Below are 20942 nucleotides of genomic sequence, written 5' to 3' on the forward strand. Positions count from 1 at the left end.
ATAACTAACTATAAACTAAATAATAAATATCTAATCAATCCCTAAACCCAAAATCGTAACTATACTAGAACACACAACCTCAAACCTAAAAACTACCTACGTAAATCACAAATAAATTCACTAACCTAACTATCCTAAATCACTAACTATCATAATCAATAACAATCATAAAACCCTAACTATCTTAAATCACTAATAATCAAAATAACATGAAATCAGAGGGAGGTATCTTAGAAGCGAGCGGCCTTGACGTGCCAGCGTTCGTGACGCGGCGCGCGCGCGGTCGTGTTTAGGGAGTGGGCGAGCGCGGCGTGGGCGGGCGGGCGCGGCCGGCGCGGGGCGTGCGGGCGCTGTGCGGCGGCGGGGGCGTGCGGCTGGCGGGCGAGCGGGTAGGCGTGTGTGCGGGCAGGCGGGCTCGCTCGCGATATTTATTTGGCCCTGCCGTGCCATGCGCCGCGCAAGATCGGTGGTGCGGCACTGCCGCCAAGATCGGTGGTGCGGTAGAGCCCTACCACATCAACGATCGCGATTCCGGTCGCCGCCACGTCAGCCCTCTCCGCGCCATCATACATGGCGTGGCACTGGCATTTGGCCACGCCAGGGCAATAGCGTGGCCAAAGTGTTAGTTTAAAAAAAACAGGTAGTGCTAGATTTAAAAAGTGTTAAAATTAAAAAAAAATTCCATCCGCACAAGCTCGCTCATTTGGATGGGACGGTGGGGTTCAGTCAGTCGCACTGTGTGATAGTATTTCGGAGTACCAGCCTACCAGGTCCAAAACGAGCTAGGGTGGAGAGTGGAGACTAAGCTTAGACAATTTCGACCATCAAAGAAGGCATCCACGCTGCCATGGCGACCCCAATTCCCACAAGACAAGGCGCAGAATGCCAGAGAACTTTCGAAGTCATCGAGGATAAAGGTGAAAACGACGGCAGTCACCAGCTTACCTGACTTTTGGCTTTCCACATGAGCGCTATCCTGTTTAAGGTGACAAGACATGCTTTATTTTTTTTAAGGACGACAAAATGTGAAACCGAAAGCAAGTCCGGCAATTTCAAAATGTGACCCAGTAAAAATACAGAAAACGTAGGCTATGTTCCACACTTGCAGTTCATGTGTCTTCAAGGCTGATTTCGCCATGATTTGGAGCTCTATTTGTAGTGACAAAGCTAGCCTAAGCTGGTTAGGCCACTAGGCTTCTGTGATAATATTACTGCCAGGAATCTCTGCAAGTAGAAAGCCTCCTCATAACATTGCTACCTTGTTTAGTTGTTTATATATGCCCTAGAGCTGGTATATTCATCAACGGTAGGAATATAAAATTAAGCCTGCAAGACAAATAAGAAAGATACAAATATGTAACTATTATAAAGAATTATAATAATATGATAAAATTATTCAAGAACTGGTTAAGGCCAGATGCTTAACTACTCATCCATTTCCATCAGTACCCATCTGATTCCGGCAGCCTTTGCAGCCACTAGCATGTCCATGCGCTCATTTGGGGATGTGTTAGCCCAGTTAGCAACAGCAAGTCCATTGTTTCGCACTGAAATAAAATTTCCAATTTTCTCTGCGTCATGGGTGATGAAGTTTGTTGCGATACATCATCATGCTCTTCAAGTAGTTCAGGATCTACAATTTGTGCAATCCTGTCAGGGAAGTTCATCTCAACGAATCTTGCAATATTGACCCCATCTTTGAACATATCGTCAGTAGGCCTCTTCCGCATAAATATCTCAAGTAGAACAATTCCAAAGCTGTAAACGTCTCCAGCACTCGAAACTTCACCTCCTCCCGCGCACTCTGTAGATTGCATAATAGAATTGTTTAGTTCAAAAAAGATAACAGTACATGAGACTAATTAGGTAGTATGCAAATATGAGTTACCTGGGGCGACGTATCCAATTGTTCCCTTTATCGCAACCGAAGAAGTCGAGATTGAGTCACCAGAGTATGGTGTTCCTGAGCCAACCTTGAATCTTCCAAGACAAAGTCTCCAATATGTGCTGTCATATTTTCGTCCAAAAGAATATTGCTAGGCTTCAGATCACAATGAACAATGGTTCCTTGGTTGTTATGGTGGAGGTATTCCAATGCATCTGCAACATCTGTCACAATGTTTAACCTTTGGGCCAGTGTAATGCAGCTAGGAGTTTGAGGTGTTTGCATCACCTCCAGTCAAGTATAAGAATGCATGCAAATCCCCTCGTTGCATGAACTTATGGACTAAGGCTTTGAAATCATTTCCCCTGGAATCAATACTTGAGCATGCTGTTAAGATTGGAACTAGATTTCGATGGCGCACATTTCTTAGAGCATTACACTCTGCAATGAAACTCTTCTGTGCTCCTCTTGTGTCTAGGCTGAAAACTTTGATAGCAACCACGATTCTATCTGGGAACAGTTCTCCTTGATATACGGAAGAATATCTTCCTTTCCCAATTAACTTCGATGTGGAGAATCCATCAGTTGCTCTTGCAAGATCGTTGTATGAAACTTTGGGAAATTGGTTATTAATTGATGGCAAGGATAGAGATTTTCTCTTCTGTTTACCTCTCCAGAGTAACACTACACTTAAGACTATGGCAAGTGACATCATGCTGGCTAAAATGATCACCAACTTTTGCACAATGGAATGCTTGTGCTTTCTTGAATCCAAAGGCTTGATAGGACATGCGAGTAGGTGCATCTTTGGTTCCCCACCACAAAGCCCTGAGTTACCATCAATCTGCACAGCTGTTACATTACTGAAGATCCCGTTTGTCGGGACCTCACCCTCTAGGTGATTGAATGACAAATTTAGTAGCTGAAGAAGTTGTAGGCTGCCAAGAGACACTGGTATTGATCCTAATGAAGTTGGGATGCTTCCATTGAAACTATTTGTTGAGACTTGCGGTCTCAGACAATGTGGTGGAGGTAGAGGCCTCCGCCTGCCAAGCGCTGCCCTCAGGCGGAGGCTCGGGAAACAGGCACTATAAGCGGGCGTGTAGGGAAATGGCACGTAAAGCTAGGGTTTATTAATCCATTCACCAACCTCCCGTACTGTTACAAGTATTCCCTATTTATAGGGCTCAACTACCACTTTTACAGAGTTTACAATAGTACCCTTCAACTGCTACAGTACATTCTCGGTATATTCCACCACTCGCCTTTCCTCTCGGGGGTAATCTTGTCATGTCGCCCTCAGGTACTGGGCCTGCGCGATCAGCCAGCCCATCAGGCCTCAGGATTCGGCGATGGGCCTTTGGGCCTCCTCCGTTGGTCTCCGCCCCTATGACGCCGAGGCCGCAGACCCCCGACGGCCAGTATTGCCGTCCTCCTGCTTGGGTCTCTGCCCCTAGGAGCGGAGGCCGAACCGGCGCGCCCGCTCCGTCCACGAGCGCCTTCCTCTGGTTACCTGCACACACACATAGGTAACGTTGGCACTTGATTAGCCTTGCAACGGGGCGGCCTTCGCCCCCTCCGCCCGGAGACTCCTACGAGCTAGCCGGGCGGAGGCTGCGTCAGGGTTACCGGCAGCGTCCTGCAAGCAGTCTGAGAAACCGTCATCTTTCTGGGTCTGGAGGCGTGGTAGCTAGGCCTTTGGTTAGGTAGTTGGTCGGAGACGTCTCTACGAACTGCTGGCCGTGTAGGTCTCCGCCACTCTCGGAAGCCGTGTTACAACAGTTCCCCCCTTTTGAGACCACGGTCCGCCCGAGCGTGTCGTGAGCTCAAAAACGCCCAAAGCAAGGACGTTCGCGGGGGCGGGGACTGCGCGTAGTCACGTCTCCGACCGATCCCCGCAGGTTCCCCCCTGGCCCGCTCTGGCGCGGCCGCTGGTCTTCTCATAGTAGCCGTTAGGCTGCAAAACTAGCTGTTGTCCTACGTTGTGGCCGTTTACGTCGTATTGCTTTCCGTTGTATACCTTGCGACTTCTTCGGATATGACCGTTGGGCGGCAGGCGAATTCTCCGGAGATGACCGTTGTGCGGCGGGAGCTGAACCGCTCGCCCGTGGCCTATATAACTGCGGGGTTGGTGGCGGGGCCCCCCTCGCAATGCTCATTCTCTTTCCTTGCCTTTGAGAAGTCGCTCTCTGCTCTCTTCGCTTTCGCCTGAGCTGCCTTCGCGCGTTCTGTCTTTCCGCTTGCGTCTTCCGCCTAGGCTGCCGCCGTGGTGGCTTTCTTTTCCGCCTCCGCCCATACTCGCCGGCCCGCATTCTTCGGACCCTATCGCCACCTTCTCAGCGTTAGGGCCGCCGGCTGGAGTGCGCGCTTTGAGGAGTGCATGCTTGCCTCCGCCTCCGCGTTGGAATTTGAACAGCAAGTGGAGGAGGATTTGGGTAGTGTCTCTGCGTCTATCGGAGACCTGATCGCTGTGGATTCCAGAGACATGGCGATAAAGTCCTAGGATTTCAGCCCCTCCTCCATTACTGAAGAGACGATCACGGAGATATTGAAGGAATCGTATTTTCCTTCTTCGAGGGTAAAAATCCCTCCGCCTGGCCAGACTGTTCTAGAACCAGAGGAGGGATATGCGGTGGTGTTTCGGGACTTCTTCACCTGCGGCCTTCGCCTTCCTTACATCCCCTTCCTCCACGGGGTATTGGAGACCTTCAATGTCCAGCTCCATCATCTAACTCCTACTGCCTTCCTCACGCTCAGCAAATTCTGCTGGGCGTGTGTTTCTTATGGCACCGAGCCAGATGTGGACACCTTCTGCGCTTACTACGAGCTACAGAAGCAGCCGAAGAAGAAGGAGATGCGGGAGGGCAAGGAGGTGGAGGTGATCTACCAGTACGGTAGTTGCACCTTCATGTCGAAGAGGAACCAAGGCGTAGACCGCCTGGAGATTTCTTTTTGCCAGAAAGGCAAATGGGACCACGGCTGGCTTGAGGAGTGGTTTTACGTGAAGACCTACGGGGTCCGTAGCACCACAGAGGATGGTGCGGAGGTCGCGGAGTATCCGTTGTCCTCAAGAATGGAGGTGATGGCGCCGCATACACGCGTGGAACCGTCGGCGGCGGTGTCACCAGCAAGGGAGGCTTGTGACCGGGCCTTTGCGTTGGCGTGCTGATACTCCGGGGGCCACGATCTGGTGGAGGAGATTATGGCCTCTGACTATTGGCCCCTGAAAAGAGACAATTCATCCTTTCGGTTTGAAATGGTGGCAGTTCCCATTTTTGGGCCGGAGGCTGGGATCCCGTTCCTCCGCTTCGGCCAGTCTTTGGGGGAGGGGGTGACGGAGGACAGTTTCGTCTCCGAGGTTGAGGAAGTCGCTGTCGGGTTGGTCGGCAAAAATTCCAAGCGTGAGTACACATCTCGGAGAGCCATGGCAGGCATCATGCCGTGGCTCAATCGAGTTTTTGAGGAACTCGGGATCGTCTACCGGGAGCGCACGGTTCCCGCGGAGGTCCTGGCTTCGATTGACAAGAAGAAGAAGACCTCCACGAAGAATGTTACGGCAGAGGCCGAGTCAAAGAAGAGGAAGGGCGCCTCTGTTGCTCGGGCGCCTGTGAAAAAGAAGAAGAAGAGCGGTGCTCTAGTGATCGTGCCGGCCGCATCTTCGGCCGGTAGTGCTGGCGTTGCCTCCGCCAGCAGTGAAGACGTTCAAAGCTCCTCCGTCCCATCAGTGGCCATGCGGGTCACGAGCGGCGAGGATCGCGGCTCTCCTGGAGCTCCGGTGCGCCCTGTGAGCGGAGCTGTGAGCGGTGCTGGCCGTCCGGAGGCCAGCGCTGCTCCGGTGCGCACCTTGCACGGTGCTACGAGTGTTGCCGAACAGCCGGAGGCTAGCGCCGCCAATCCTATGCCCGACATTTTTGGCGGGCTATATTCAAGTTTTGAAGAGGGCGCGGAGGTCGCCTTGCAGCACGCTCCTTCATCTCCCGCCGTTGTTGCGCCTTCCTCTGCGCCAGCGGCCGCCGTCGGGCAGTCGGAGGCTGTGCTTGCTGAGCAGGCCCCGGCGGCTCAGTCTTCTTTGAGCCCTCCACCCGCCAAGCCGCTGGCTGAGGAGAGCCGGCCCTTTGGGCCTTCGTCGCATGATATGGCGGAGACTTCTACCTAGGGGGCTCGGCAGGCAGCCCATCCTGGGCTTTTTATAAGTAAGTTTGTTTGGCGCACATTTTTGTGTTTACTATCTTCGCCCGGTTTATTTGTTTATGTATTGAACCAAGTGCTAATACCGTGTACTTGTTGCTTTGTAGGTGATGTCATGGCTGGACTCCACACCCCGGAGGAGCGAGCGGCTGCTGCTAGCGTCAGGTTTGGTCCGGGGCAGCCAGGGCTGATGGCGCCGGGTCTGAGTCAGTATAGTGTTTTTATCTTACTCGTCTTTTGGTATGTTGTTATTGCCTATTTCTGATCAGCCCTCTGACCCGAGTTGTTGTTGTTGTTGTGTTTTTTTTTGCTGCGTAGGCTCCTCCGATGCTTCTATCTCAGGTTGGGAAGAGTGCTATCTTGGGGTTCTTGGAGACGTCGGAGGTGGTCTCTGGCGGTTGGTGTATTTATTGTGAGATTTGCTTTTCCCACCTTATTGTTTTTGTTTGTTTGTTCTTCTTTGAACAGATCGCTTCAAACAGCGTCTGAGGGACATGGACTTCTTCCAACTTCTCCGTGTTCATCTAGAACACCAGAGCTTGGTGCGTCTTCGGCGATTTGCCTTTTTTGGTGTATGTTCGCCTTTAGACTTGTTTTTGTTTATGTTGCTGATTGCCTTGGTCTTCTTCTTTCTGATCGCAGGGGTATCATACGGCTGTTGTTATGGAAGAGCGCTGCACTCGCGAGGTCTGCGACCGAGATACTACGATTGAAGCGCTCAAGGCGGAGAACGAGCGCCTAGAAGGTGAAAAGGGGGTTTATCCAATTCCCTTGCATCTCTCCGCCTTTCTCTGGCGGAGAAGGAACAAGAAAAGGACACTTTGAGGGCCGATCTCGCCAAGGCCCGGGATGCAGAAGTTTTATCCACCGAGCAGGCCCGCGGGGCACATGAGTTGGCCGAGGGTCTCCGACGAGAGCTGGCCTGTGAGAAGGAATCCGCGGCTGCGGTGGGGGAGCAGCTGTCTTTGACGACGAGGCGTTTGGACTCGGTCAAGGGGGTCCTTGCTGCAACCGTTGGCCATTATCGGGCCATCATCGCCGAGTTCGGAGGCGAAACCTCCGCCCCTCCGGAGGAAGACAGCGTCTACGCCCTCGCCTCCTGGCTAAAGCGTCACCTTGCGAAGCTCCCCGGTCTGATCAATGGCTGCTCGGACTACGGGGCGCTGGCGGGAGTAGCTAATTACGCCAAGCTTTTGGTGCGTGGCGGGTGTACGCATACCGAAAGTATTCCGGAGGAAGCGTTGCTAGGTCCGGAGGAGCTTGGTGAGACTTCTCTTGGTTTGCGAAAAACCTTGAGAAATTTCATTGGGTACTTTTGGGCTTCGTTTGGAAGACCTGCTGCCCGGAAGCTGGCGGAGGAAAAGAGGGTGAAGGTATTTCTAGTCTTTGTAGCCACTATTTTTCTCTCCTTGCTTTATGTGAAGCTGCGAAGGCTTTCATTGCCTATGCCACTGATATTTTAACCTGTGCTATAGGATGCGCAGAAGATTTTTGCGGGCAGGCTTCTGTCGTTTCCGTGCTCGGCGACCGCGGGCGACGCCTCCGCCACCGCTGGCGCTCTGGTGGGTGCTACGATCGGCGACGGTGATGGTCAGAGGCTGTAGGCGCCGTCCCCGCCCACAGTTGATGCGAGCTCCGTTCCAGGGACTTCTGCTGCGGCCGATGCGCCGGAGGTCTAGGCTCTTTGTAGGACTTAGTTGTTTTGACTTGTATATTGTAGTCCAGTTGGACTCTTGTAAATAAAGTTTCTTTTGTTCTGAATAGTTTTGTGGAAAATTTTAACCTTGCGCAGGTTCTGAATCGGGAGCCTGCGCAAGATGTTGCGCCTTTGATTCTCTACAACGACGGTATTTATGTGAGCGGAGAGCTTTGGGAGTATTGGTGTTCGGCCTTTCCCCACAGCATTGCGCACGACGTGTTTGAGTCAGTTAAGTTTGACATAGATGATGAGCGCGCTGGGTTTACTCGCGTGCTTGCTTGGTGCGGACCTCTGCCATAATAGTTTGGATTTTATTGTAAGTTTGTTTCCTGTAAGAATGCTACTTGACGTTTTATGGAATACAAAACAGGTTCACTTTCTTGATTGTTTGTGCGGGAGCTTATGTTTGTTGTGCTTGTTTACATATCTCATCTAGTCCCAAGCTTGCACACCGTGGTTGTTTGCTTGGGTGAACGTGCGCGATACAGAGGTGGTGGCCAGGACCTCCGCCCCATGTTCTCTCCTTCTCTGTGCTTGCTTGATGGCCGGGCTAGAAGTGTTGGCAGTTTTTTAGCCAGCGGGGGCATACTTGAAGTCCGCCTGGCGAGGCTTGTTGAATCAGTGTGTGATCCGATAGGAGGTTTGGCGCAGCTTGTGCAAACGGTAGAGACTTTTGGTATTTGTTTGGCTGGGTGTTTTAGCTGTCTGGTAGTATAGGCCTCTGACGCTGCACACCCGTGGGACATGTTTCATTTGTGGAGATGGCAGGTAAGGTCTCCGGCGTCAGGGGGATGTTATAAGACTTCGTGCGATATCTCCCTTCTTTCGTAGGCCTGCGCTGTTCATCACCGTGCCGTAGTTCCTGTCTCTTTTCCCACTGCCTCCGACCGTTTTCTGGTGCCTCCGATTTTACAAGTTTTCGTACAATATCTACGGCCGACTTGGATGTCTAAGGAGACCCCTGCCTCCATGGCCGTTGCTGTGGCTTGTGCTTGTGCTCTGCCTTCTTCCCCCCTTGCGCCTTCTGCTGACTGAGGTTTCAAGGGCGTGGGGAGAACCCGTTTTATAGCGGGGTGGTGGCTTTTGGTTGTTAAATTTTTGGTACGTTGTTTGTTGGAACGTATCTTGGCTTTAATGGCCTATATCTTGCTTGAATTATTCTTGCCTTTTGAGATCTTTTGAAGTAAATAGGCCTAGTGCCTAAGTGATAGGGTTTTGTCAGACCTTTTCGTCGTTTTGCTTTTTTCGATGGCGGAGACCTTCTTCCTGGTTCTAGCGCCATAATGGTGTTGCCCCTGATGCTTGGGGTGGTTTTTTGTTAAGGTCTGAGGCCTGTTTGGCCGAGGTTGGTTTTGCCTTGATGCCTGAATTTGTTCAGGTCTTTGTCAAGGTCGGAGGCCTGTTTGGCCAAGGTTGGTTTTGCCTTGATGCCTGAATTTCTTCAGGTCTTCGTCAAGGTCGGAGGCCTATTTGGCCAAGGTTGTTTTTGCCTTGATGCCTGAATTTGGATAGGTCTTTGTCAAGGTCAAAGGCCTGTTTGGCCATGGTTGTTTTCGCCTTGATGCCTGAATTTGTTCAGGTCTTTGTCAAGGTCGAAGGCCTGTTTGGCCATGGTTGTTTCGCCTTGATGCCTGAATTTGTTCAGGTCTTTGTCAAGGTCGAAGGCCTGTTTGGCCATAGAGGTCATTTCAAATTGCCAATGCCTGTGGCCGGTGCTTTGAAAGGACCTGTGCTTATTTTTGTTCACCGAATATTGCGGCGCCAGAGCTGGCCGCTTTCGGTTTTGAACTTTTCAAGCGTTCTTTTGGGGAATTACCTCTTTATACTTCTAGAGGATTTTTACATTGAGCCTGCCTCGTTAAAAACCTCACCCCCGCTTGGAGTTCCCCTGTGAGGAAAAGAGTACAAGCTCTTTTACATTTTTTGGGTTGAAGAAAAAAGAGCTGAAAGGTAAATGAACGGAGGGGCCTTTGCTTATTATTTGCGGAGGTTGCCCTTTGGTACATTGCCTAGATGTAGTATCTACGGAGGCTATCAATATTCCAGGTGTGGGTTGTCGTGACACCTTCGCTGTCGGTCAAGTGGAAAGAGCTCGGGCGGCCTACTGCCGTTGCTGTATATGGGCCTTCCCATTTCGGCTGCAGTTTGCCAGCAAGTTGTGCGTTGGGTTTTTTCTGAGTACGAGGTCTCCGTGTTTTATGTCTTTCCTTACCACCTGAGAGTCTCTCCACTTCTTGGTTTGGAACTGATATTTTGCAATGTTTTCGACTGCTTCCAGTCTTATGGCCTCTATTGTTTATTTTGCATATTCTTCATCTTGCAACATTAGCTGTCTCGTTGTGCGGAGGCTTTCGTGCTTGATTTCTTCTGGCATCATAGCCTCTTCTCCATAAAACAGTTTGAATGGTGTGAATCCTATTGTTCTTGAGATAGATGTATTGTGTGACCAAATCACTCTGGGTAATTCATCTACCCATTTCCTTTGCGTAGGCCCAGCAGTGTTTTGATATTGCTGAAAATACTATTTTATTTGCTCTTTCCACAGCACCATTGGACTCTGGGTGGTATACTGAGGCGAAGGCTAGTTTTGTCCCGATGCTTTTGCAGAATTATTTGAAATTCTCTGAATCGAATTATTTTCCATTGTCTACTGTCAGAATCCTCGGTACACCGAATCTGCAAATGATGTTTTGCCAGAAGAATTTTCTGATAGTTTCTAAGGTTATCTTCACTAGCGGCCTTGCTTCTATCCATCTTGTAAAATATTCTACTGCCACTACTGTGAATCTGTTTCCTCCTTGGGATGGTGGTAATGGGCCGACCAGGTCCATACCCCATCTTTGTAGCGGCCATGTCGGAGGTATAAGCTAGGTCTCCGACGATGGTTTTGACTACCCGGGAGAGAATGTTTAGCATGCTTTGCATGTTCTGACTGTCTGCTCTACGTCTTGTATGTGTGTTGGCCAATAAAAGCCTTGCCTTATTGCCTTTGCTGATAATGCTCTAGAGCCAATGTGCGACCTGCAAATTCCTGAGTGTATTTCTTGAAGCAACTCTATGCCTTCGCTCTGCGATATGCATTTGAGGAGAGGCTGGACTACTCCTTTCTTGTACAGTACACCATCTATGATTATGTAATTTCTTTCCCTGGCCTGTATTCTTGCTGCTTTTGCTTCATCTTCTTTGGTTGTTTTGCCTTCTAAGGTATTTGCGAAGATGATATCTGCTGAACTGCTAGTGTCAATCAGTACTCTGCTTATCTCCCATGCTGCTATGTTGGTCTTGATTACCATTGCGTCTATGTGTGGGTAGCTTTCTAGCTAGAGATATTCTTCTGTGAAGGTGATTGGGACTCTGGACCAATCTGTGTATTTTGCTGGTCCTTGGACTGCTACGTTGTTTACCAGGCGGAGGTGATCCTTTTTCTGCTTTTTTGTTTGAAACTCCATTGATGATCCTCCGACAATTGGTAGTATCATGCCTATTGTGGGGAGTGGTCTGTGGGGGTTGACTTGGTTTTCTAGGTTTGGCTCATTTTTTGGTGTTGGTGGTTGATTGTGAGGTGGCGGCGGAGGCAGTTGCTGCATGTGCTGCTGTTGCGGCGGCGGTGGGTTTGTTTCGAGGTAGGTTATGTGGGGAGATTTTGGGTTTATGTAGGTCAGGCTTCCCTCCGACCTGTAGTTACCCGCCGGAGGCTGCTGCGAAGGCACTGACCACCATGCTAGTAGGAAGTTTGGGTAATAGGCAGAGGCTAGTGTGGAGGGGTGTATTTGGTTTGCGTTTAGCGCTAGGTAGATTGGGCAGTACTGCTGGTGGCCATTTGTGTAGGTGGTGTTGACCTCTCTTGCGCTCTGCTGTGTCGGAGGTTGGGCAGTCTGTTTGTTCTTCATCCTTTCTTGTGTCTCTTTTGTCTCCGGACAATCTTTGGTGCTGTGCCCTGCGCTTTCTCCGTGAAAAACACAATATGACCTGCGTTGTTTCTGGTTGTGGTTTTTGTTCCAGTTTTTGCCTTGGTAACCTTACCGACCTTGGTTCCTGGTCTGGGTCTCCGGCCTTGCTGGTGCTGCCAGTTGCCCTTGTTCGTGGTAAGGTTGACCCTCGATGCTGAGCACTTGCCCCTGGCCTGGTTTCTGATTTGATGCATTCTGGTTCGTATAGCTTTTCTAGGAGTTTTTGCTGCTGTTTTGCTGTCTGTTTTGACCCTGCTCCTCCAGCCTTTTCCGGAGGTCATTGTCTGATCTGTAGTATTTCTCGAACTCGTCATACAACTGCTGTATGGAAGTTGGTTTCTTTCTTGCTAGGTGTGCTGCGAAAGGCCCGATTCGGAGGCCTTTGATCGCTGCTTTAATGGCGATATCGTCTGGGACGTCTGGTGCCTTCACCTTTAGTTGCACGAATTTCCGGAAGTAGTCGTGTAGTGTCTCTCCCTGCATTTGCTTGCACTAGAACAGATCTGTGGAAGTCAGCGACTGTGCTGTTAGCCAGTTTGCCAATATCTTGTCCCGGAGGTTCTCCCAGGAATAGACTGTGCTTGGTTTGAGCATAGAATACCAAGCCAACGCATCGCCTTCGGCTGCAATGACAAATGACTTTGCCAAGATGGTGTTGTCTCCGCCAGCGGAGGCTACTGCTTCCTCGTAACTCATAATGAACTGATGGGGGTCTGTCTTTTCGTTGAACTTTGGTAGTGTGATTGGCTTGTACGTCGTTGGCCATGGTGACTGTTGTATGCCTTCAGAGAGTGGGGACTTGGGATCGATAGGCCTCCGCATCACCTGAGATGGCATCGTGGGCTGGCTGATCACTGGCGGAGGCCCTTGTGGTATGGTTGCAGTTGGTGTTGCTGTGGAGGCCGGGATTGCGGAGGTTGACGCTGGTACTACATGTTGCATACTTAGCATCTCAGCATGTAGGACTGCCAACTGCTGCCTTATTTCTGCTGCTTGTGCTGAAGCTTGAATAGCTTGCTGATTAGCTACGAATGCTGCTGCCATTCTGTCCCTCTCTTGTTGCGCTCTTTGCAACTGTTCTTGCAGCTGTTGCAGTTCTTGCTCGAGTGTTGTGGCTGAGTTTGGTTGGGCCTCTGCATCTTGAATCTCTGGATTTTGGGGTTCCGGTGGTTGACCCTGAGCATCTGCTCTGGTGTCATCCTCCGCTGGCGAGGTTGTGTAGGTGCTACGGGTGGTGCGCCTAGGCCTCCCTCTCTGACCCGTGGTCGTTGCTGCTCTGGTGGTGGTTTTTCTTTTCCCAGCCATCGTTGGTTTGCCTTGGCCAAACCACGGTGGGCACCAATGTTGAGACTTGCGGTCTCAGACAATGTGGTGGAGGTAGAGGCCTCCGCCCGCCAAGCGCTGCCCTCAGGCGGAGGCTCGGGAAACAGACACTATAAGCGGGCGTGTAGGGAAATGGCATGTAAAGCTAGGGTTTCATTAATCCATTCACCAACCTCCCGTACTGTTATAAGTGTTCCCTATTTATAGGGCTCAACTACCACTTTTACAGAGTTTACAATAGTACCCTTCAACTGCTACAGTACATTCTCGGTATATTCCACCACTCGCCTTTCCTCTTGGGGGTAATCTTGTCATGTCGCCCTCAGGTACTGGGCCTGCGCGATCAGCCAGCCCATCAGGCCTCAGGATTCGGTGATGGGCCTTTGGGCCTCCGCCGTTAGTCTCCGCCCCTGGGACGCCGAGGCCACAGACCCCCGACGCCCAGTATTGCCGTCCTCCTGCTTGGGTCTCTACCCCTAGGAGCAAAGGCCGAACCGGCGCACCCGCGCCGTCCACGAGCGCCTTCCTCTGGTTACCTGCACACACACGTAGGTAACGTTGGCACTTGATTAGCCTTGCAGCGGGGCAGCCTCTGCCCCCTCCGCCCGGAGACGCCTACGAGCTAGCCGAGCGGAGGCTGCGTCAGGGTTACCGGCAGCGTCCTGCAAGCAGTCTGAGAAACCGTCATCTTTCTGGGTCTGGAGGCGTGGTAGCTGGGGCATTGGTTAGGTAGTTGGTCGGAGACGTCTCTGCGAACTGCTGGCCGCGTAGGTCTCCGCCACTCTCGGAAGCCGTGTTACAACACTATTGTGGCCCAGTTCCATATCTATCAAGCTTTCACAGTTTCCCAATGTTCTTGGAATTTCTCCAGACAGATTGTTTCTTGAAAGATGCAAAAAGGTGAGTTGCTTTGCATTGCCAATGTCAGGATGAAGTGCTCCATCTAGGTTGTTGAAAGAAAAGCTAATCTGCATTAATGTCGGAATATTGAAGAGCTCCTTTGGTATGCTGCCATGAAGACTGTTGTCGGAAATGGTTACTACTTCAAGCATCTGGAGGTTGCTCAAGCTTTGGGGTATGCTGCCTTGAAGGCTGTTGTCGGAAATGCTTAGTACTTCAAGCATCTGGAGGTTGCTCAAACTTTGGGGTATGTGCCCCTTCAGTTGGTTCGATTGCAGATAGAGCTTTACTAGTTGAGACAGATTTGAAAGGGATGATGGAACGATCCCTGTGAAGAAATTGTTTTCTAATGACACTTTCTGCAGATTTTTCATAGCCCCAAGCCATGCCGGAACCTCACCTGTAAACTGATTCCATGCCAATTCTACAATGAACAAGTTACCAAGGTTTGCTATACTGGAAGGAAAATCCCCTGATAGTTGGTTTACTGACAAGTGTAGATGCTGGAGCTCACTGGAAAGGTTTCCTAATGACATTTGCAAATTGCCTTCTAGACGATTGTCTACTGCCGAGAACATCCGTAGCCCAGTGCAATTAGCTAAGTTCTTTATAAACTCCAAATCTTGCTTGTTTTTTGCACGGAGTTTATTTACCTCGAGGTTAAGCCAAGATAGTTGAGAAAGTTTGCCGATAGAGCCAGGCACCACACCACTGAAACTATTCCGTGATATGTCAATTTCAGTTAACTTGGAGGCGTTTGTCAATGAAGATGGTATATGGCCATGAAAGAAGTTGACATCTAGTTGTAGCAATTGGAGGTTGGGTAAAGAATTGCCTAGATTGGGTGGTACCTCTCCACTGAAATCATTGCTAGCGGCGCTAAATTTAAGTAGATTGGACAGATTCAGGACAGGCTGCGGAAATGGACCTGACAACTTATTGACGCCAACGTACAGGATTCGCAGCGCTGACAATTTTGTGAACTCATTTGGGATGTTTCCCTGAATATTATTACCCATACAAGTAAGTGCATTCAGCGTTGTGATATTGGCAAGAGAAGAGGGAATGTTTCCAGTAAGGTTATTAACGGCAAGTGCCAGCGTTTGAAGGCCAAAAGGGAAATCTTCAGGAATCTGTCCAGCTAGCTGATTATTCTCCAAGAATAGCTTCTTGAGATTTGAACAATTTAAAAGACTGGGTATTGTTCCTTGAAGCGTGTTATTATTTAAATTAAGGATCCGGAGGCGATGCAGATGACCGAGGGATGCAGGGATCTCACCGACGAATGAATTGGCCAATAGTATTAGGGCTTTTAGGAATGTCAGGTTTCCAAGTGAAGGAGATATTGGGCCAACCAAACCTTGATTGATAAGACGAAGTGAAGTGACCCGAAGTGGGTGCTTCACACTACACTGGACGCCTTCCCAACTGCACAAGTGTGTGCTCTCATTCCAAGATATCAAGGCCTGTCGTGGATCACTGATGGTGTTCTTGAACTCCAATAGTGATACCTTATCCGTGTAGTTTCCACTGAAGGAGCAGATGACAACTTGTGTACAGAACGCCATGAGCACCATGAACTGTCCAATTGTAGGAAGCGGCATCATGCCTAGGTCTGATCACTTGTCAAACTTCGCTCTTGATTATATGCACATGTCAGAACAAAGAGCAATAAGTTCAGATAAATTTTTGGCAAAAGTACATGGAGAAATTTATGACTTAAAGTTTTATTTCTGTGCACTATTAGAAGCTCTGGTTACAAACAGTTTCCCATCAGTTGTGTTGCATGTTATGGAGAAAAGATGAAATCCAGACAGATATGAGACGAACAAGGGCATGATAAGATGCTCTTACCACTCTGCAGCACTCGAAGAAGTCGTCCAATGGCGGCTTGGCGCAAAGCTGCAAGCCGATAGAAGCAGAAGGAAGCAAATGGCAAGGGGCAGACGGCTGCGAGATAACAGAGTACCTTTCCTCAATTTATACTGAACGCCGACTCCGACACTGTTCTGTGAGAATCACCGAGGTGCTATATGTATTTTTCATTCCTAAAAGTCTGGTTCAACAATTTTAACAGTTTCCAAACCTAGCAGAAGAATTATTTTCGTACGGCTACTAATAGTTCAGAAAACCTAACAAGATATTTTTTGGTGAGCATTAACTGTATACGGATGTAGCGGAAGATGACCTGATACGGCATCATGCAAACCAATTATTGCAACGGTACTCCTATAGTCCTATTGTTTTCTTTGCAGAGAAAGTTAAAGCTTTGTGGCCTATAATAATTGAGTACTGTGGTTGCTTAGGCAGTACATTCTCCCTTTTAAATTATAATACACACTTAGATATACACTATGTCTACACATATAATAAAAACAAAAGTCAAAACATCGTATAATTTGAAACGGAGGAAATATGTGGTTTCCGTAATATGGGTGTCTAAGAGCAGCCAGAGAGTTTGGTTTTTGGTGGTGATAGCAAAGTAAGACTCTGTTTTGCTAGGGATCCTCCTCGAGTACTCCTCCGAAAGAGCCAGAGCATCTGAGGGGGTGCCATTTTTTGCGGCTCTAGCTCTTGATCACAAAATAGTTCTGGCTTCGCTACTGTTCACAAGAAAACGGTGGCTCCTCCTAAAATGTTTGGTACAGTTCTACGCCTCCTTCGCAGAAACTGTTGCAGGAGCCGGAGCCGTGCTAAATAGGCTCTAAGAGAAAACGTCAGAGGTGGTGCCACACGCCGCTGGAGTGGTGCTAAGTGCTTGTTAGCAAGCGTTAGCAATAGGTGCTGGAATTGCACCCGGGTGCAAAGAGTAAAAAAAAAATCCTGTTTGTTCTGTTGTATCAGCCTTTGTACTTTGGGAAGAAAAGAAAAACATTATTTTTTATTGGAAAGGAGTGAAGGATTGGTTTTGGATGCTGCACTATATACTGGACCGTTTTCTTGCAAACAACATCTAGATGAGGTGTCCTGTTTTAAAATTTTTTTGGGATGAATATATAGTATACACTGCAGCTGCTCTAAAATCAGTCTTAACCCAGAAACTATAAGAACTTCTCTAGCAATATTACCTAAAACACACCACTACTTCTCTGTTTAGGTAGGTACCTATAGATGTCCATGCAGCCCGTGGCCCGTTGGCCTGGCACGAAGCCCGCATTTTTGGCCCGGCACGAGCACGGCACGGCCCAATGTTTCATGGGCCCGGGCTGGCACGGCCGCTACTCAGGCACGGTGGGCGGCACGGCCTGGCCCGCAATTTAGCGAGAGGCTCAGTGTCGGTCCGGTGCAAGCCATGGCCTGCTAAAGGCCCATCGCCCCTAACCCTAACTCCCCTGCCCATGCGCAGGAGTAGCCCCCTCCCTGTACTCGCGCCACACTCACAGAGTCGCGGACTCGCTTCCCTCGCGCTCGTGGTCGCCCTACTATGTGCCGCTACCGTTGGGAGATCCTCACCTCCACACGGCCGCTTCCTAGAAGCGCCGCCGCCCGCCAGGGGCTCCTCACCTCCACGCGGCCGCACCCTGGAAGGCTGGAAGCGCCGCCGCCCGTGGGGGTGAAAGCCCTAGTTTGGTTTTAGATAATTGATGAAACCTTAGTGTACTAACCTTTTGCTCTAAGTGTTACATGAGATAGGTTGGTACACTCCAAGTGGTGGAGCCAAATGGCACTCAAGTGATGGAATTGGCCTAGTGATAGTGATCAAGTGCTCCAACTTGGAAAAGAAGAAAGAGAAAAACAAAATGGGCTCAAGGCAAAGGTATACTTGATACGGCCATTTTGTTTTGCTAGTCAAGACACTATAGAGAGTGTGACCGGGTTCAGAATAGATAGCCGTACTATGAAGAGGGGAGAATCATGGTAATTGCGGTTATCAAGTGCCACTAGGTGATGTCATTCATGTATATGCATTAGGACCTAGTGTGTGCTAACTTGACCCTTGAAAAATGCTAACACACATGCACTAGTGGTGGAACACATTGGTGTTAGCACATGAAAGCAAGGGTGGAAGAAAGGAGTTGAAAAGGAGGCGTTTCAGGGTGTTGGACTCAGGCGTGGGAAGGGTCCGGACCATGGTGCATGGGTCCGGTACCCAACCCTAGCCTTGAGCTGTAGTGGCGCAGGCTCCAAACTCTGCCTGGGCAGAGGTCCAGACCTTGAGGTCTCGGTCCGATGGTGACACATGGCGCGAGGAGAAGCAGCGAGAGTTGGCGCGGGAGCTCCAGACTCTGGAGGTTGGTCTGGACGGCGGCGCCGGACTGGGTCTGGAGCCATTTTGAGCTCTCGGGAGCTCTTTGGAAGTCTCTGGACTCCAGGTCTCCTTGGTCCTGCCATGTACTGTGCATCATCTGGAGTTTGGGTTCGAACATGTGTCAGTAGCCATTGCCGTGCAGCAACGGTCGATTGATTCAATTGGGACGCGTGGCAATTGCTTGTTGGACGCGGCTGTGAACCGGACTGAGAGTCTTTGGTCCAGAGCCGCTGTGCTCCATGGTCCGGAGCTCAGTCTGGCCATCTCCAATGGCTGTGAGGACACGTGGTAGCGTGAGATTGACTGTGAGGAGGCATCAGACCCTGGTGGCGTGGTCCGACGCAGGGTTCGGAAGTCATGTCCGATGGCCCTTCATGGGCATAACGACTAGTGAGCCTTTGGGGCTCTATAAATAGAGCTTGGCCAGGCTTGGATCACTCTCTTGGATATTTTTACATGTGATAGCATCCTTTGAGCTAAGCCAACCCTCTCCCACTCATCTCCTTGCTTGATTGTGCATCCAAAGTGATTCCAAGTGCATTTGCTTGAGTGATTGCATCTAGTGGCACTTGGGGATCATTGTTGCTATGTTTTTCTTGTTACTTTTGGTGGTTGCCGCCATCTAAATGGCTTGGAGCAGTGGAGGATCTTTGGCATGAGTTGGTGATTGGTTGTGGCCATCTCCGGCATTCTTGTGAGGAGTGCTTGGGCTTATTCCTCGCGGAGTGCCAAAAGGCACTCTAGTGGATTGATCGTGGCTTGTGTTACCCTCATCCTGAGTAGTTCTTACGACGCCTTTGTGTAAGGCTAGGCATGTGATGCCTATTAGCACGTGAGCCACCAAGTGAGTGAGTCGCCACAATGAGGACGTAGCTTGCCGGCAAGCAAGTGAACCTCGGGATAAATTGTGTGTCAATTTGGTCTTCTTGGTATTCTTATTGTTTGACACATCGCTTGCCGACTCGGTATACTCCACTCTACCCTCTCTTGTATTTACATTTGTAGTATTCTTTTTAGAGGTAGTTAGTAGTAGCTTGTTAGCTAGAGTAGCTTTGTACTTAGTTGTAACTAGCTCTTTGTTAGCTCTCTAGTTAATTTGTGTGCCATAGAATTGATAGGATACTAGAATTGTAGTAGGTGGCTTGCAACCCTTGTAGAGCTAGAGCAAAATTCGCTTTGCGCCATTTGTTTTACTTACCGGCTAGCTCTAGTGATTTTGTAGAATTTTATTAGGCTATTCACCCCCCTCTAGCCATTTAGGACCTTTCAAGTGGTATCGGAGCCGTGGTCACCATTAATTTAAGGCTTAACAACATTCGGTGTTAAAATGGCTCAAATCAACCATATGGGGAAGCCACCACACTTGAAAGATGAGTGCTCACTTGAAATCAATGAATTGGAAGATATGGGATGTTGTGGAGAATTATTTCACGGTGATCAATCCAAACAATCCCACCGCAAATGAAGAAGAGAAGCTCCAATTCAATGATATAGCCATCAACACTTTGTATGATGCATTGGATGTAAAGGTGTTTGAACAAATTAAGGATCTTGAGAGAGCTCATGATGTGTGGACAAGATTGGAAGAATCCTATGAGGGCACCAAGGCGGTCAAGAGTGCCAAGCTCTACATTCTCAAAGAAAAATTATCAAGCTTCAAGATGTAAGAGAATGAGAGCATACCAGAGCGTTCCATCGGTTGAAAGTGATAGTGAATGACTTGAAGAGTTTGGGAGAGAAGGTGGAAGACAAGGACTTCTCACATAAGTTCTTGAGATGCTTGCCACCAAGATTTAATACTTTGGTCACTATCCTTGTGAGAGATATTGGAGACAATGACTCCAAACCAAGTACTAGGTGATGTGGTCACTCAAGACACATACCGTGTGGAAAGGGATGGGGGCATTCAAGAGGAAGAAAAGAAGAAGAAGAGTGTGGCATTCAAGGCCGGCACTTCATCATCAAAGAGCAAGGGCAAAGCTAAGAAAGAAGAATCAAGTGAAGATGAAAAGGAAGGCTCTATGGATGAAGATGAAGAGATGGCCCTCTTTGTGAGAAGATTTGACAAGTTCATGAAGAAGGGCTATGGTGCTAGAAGAAGAAAGGACAAGACCAAGAGCAAGGATGAACCAAGAGGATGCTACAAGTGCAAGAGCAAGGATCATCTCATAGCCGATTGTCCTAACAATAGTGACAATGATGAAGATGAGAAGAAGGAGAAGAAGGACAAGAAGGAGAAGAAAATGACCTTCAAGAAGAAGGGTCACTTATTGTGCCACATGGGATAGTGATGCTTCTTCTAGTGATGATGATGATGACTCTAGTGATGATGAGAAGAAGATATCCAAGAAGAAGGGTCATGCAAGCATTACTATTCATGACAAGCCCTCCCAATTCGACACACCATCATCAACATGCTTCATGGCTAAGGCCACAAAGGTGCAATCCAATGATGAGAATGATAGTGATAGTGAGGACAAGGAAAAGTACTCCAACGGGGAGCTCCTCGAGATGTTGCAAGGAGTTGCGCAAGAAAAACAAATTTCTTGAGCAATCCCTTGATGAGCTCAATGGCACTCATGAGAGGCTAAAGTAAGCCCATGAGAAGCTTGAGAAGGCTCACTCCTCTCTTCTTGCTCTAGAGAAGAAGGAACCTATTGCAACATCCAACATAGGTGTTGGTATTTCTTAATGTAAACAGAAATAATCCACAAGCACACGGAATTACCGTTGTAGCACTTCACCCGG

General features: G+C 49.2%; 1 protein-coding gene and 1 pseudogene across 1 annotated transcript; one reads left to right on the top strand and one right to left on the bottom strand.

The window, feature by feature from the left end:
- Positions 1-1320: 1320 nt before the first annotated feature.
- Positions 1321-15885, bottom strand: LOC136488329 (putative receptor-like protein kinase At3g47110; annotated as a pseudogene).
- A 4144-nt stretch (positions 15886-20029) lies between these two features.
- Positions 20030-20482, top strand: LOC136488330 (uncharacterized). The gene has a single exon (XM_066485301.1). The coding sequence runs from the start codon at positions 20030-20032 to the stop codon at positions 20480-20482; it is 453 nt and encodes a 150-aa protein (XP_066341398.1).
- Positions 20483-20942: the final 460 nt, after the last annotated feature.

This window comes from Miscanthus floridulus, chromosome 10 (assembly GCF_019320115.1).
Source record: "Miscanthus floridulus cultivar M001 chromosome 10, ASM1932011v1, whole genome shotgun sequence".
Lineage (NCBI taxonomy): Eukaryota > Viridiplantae > Streptophyta > Magnoliopsida > Poales > Poaceae > Miscanthus > Miscanthus floridulus.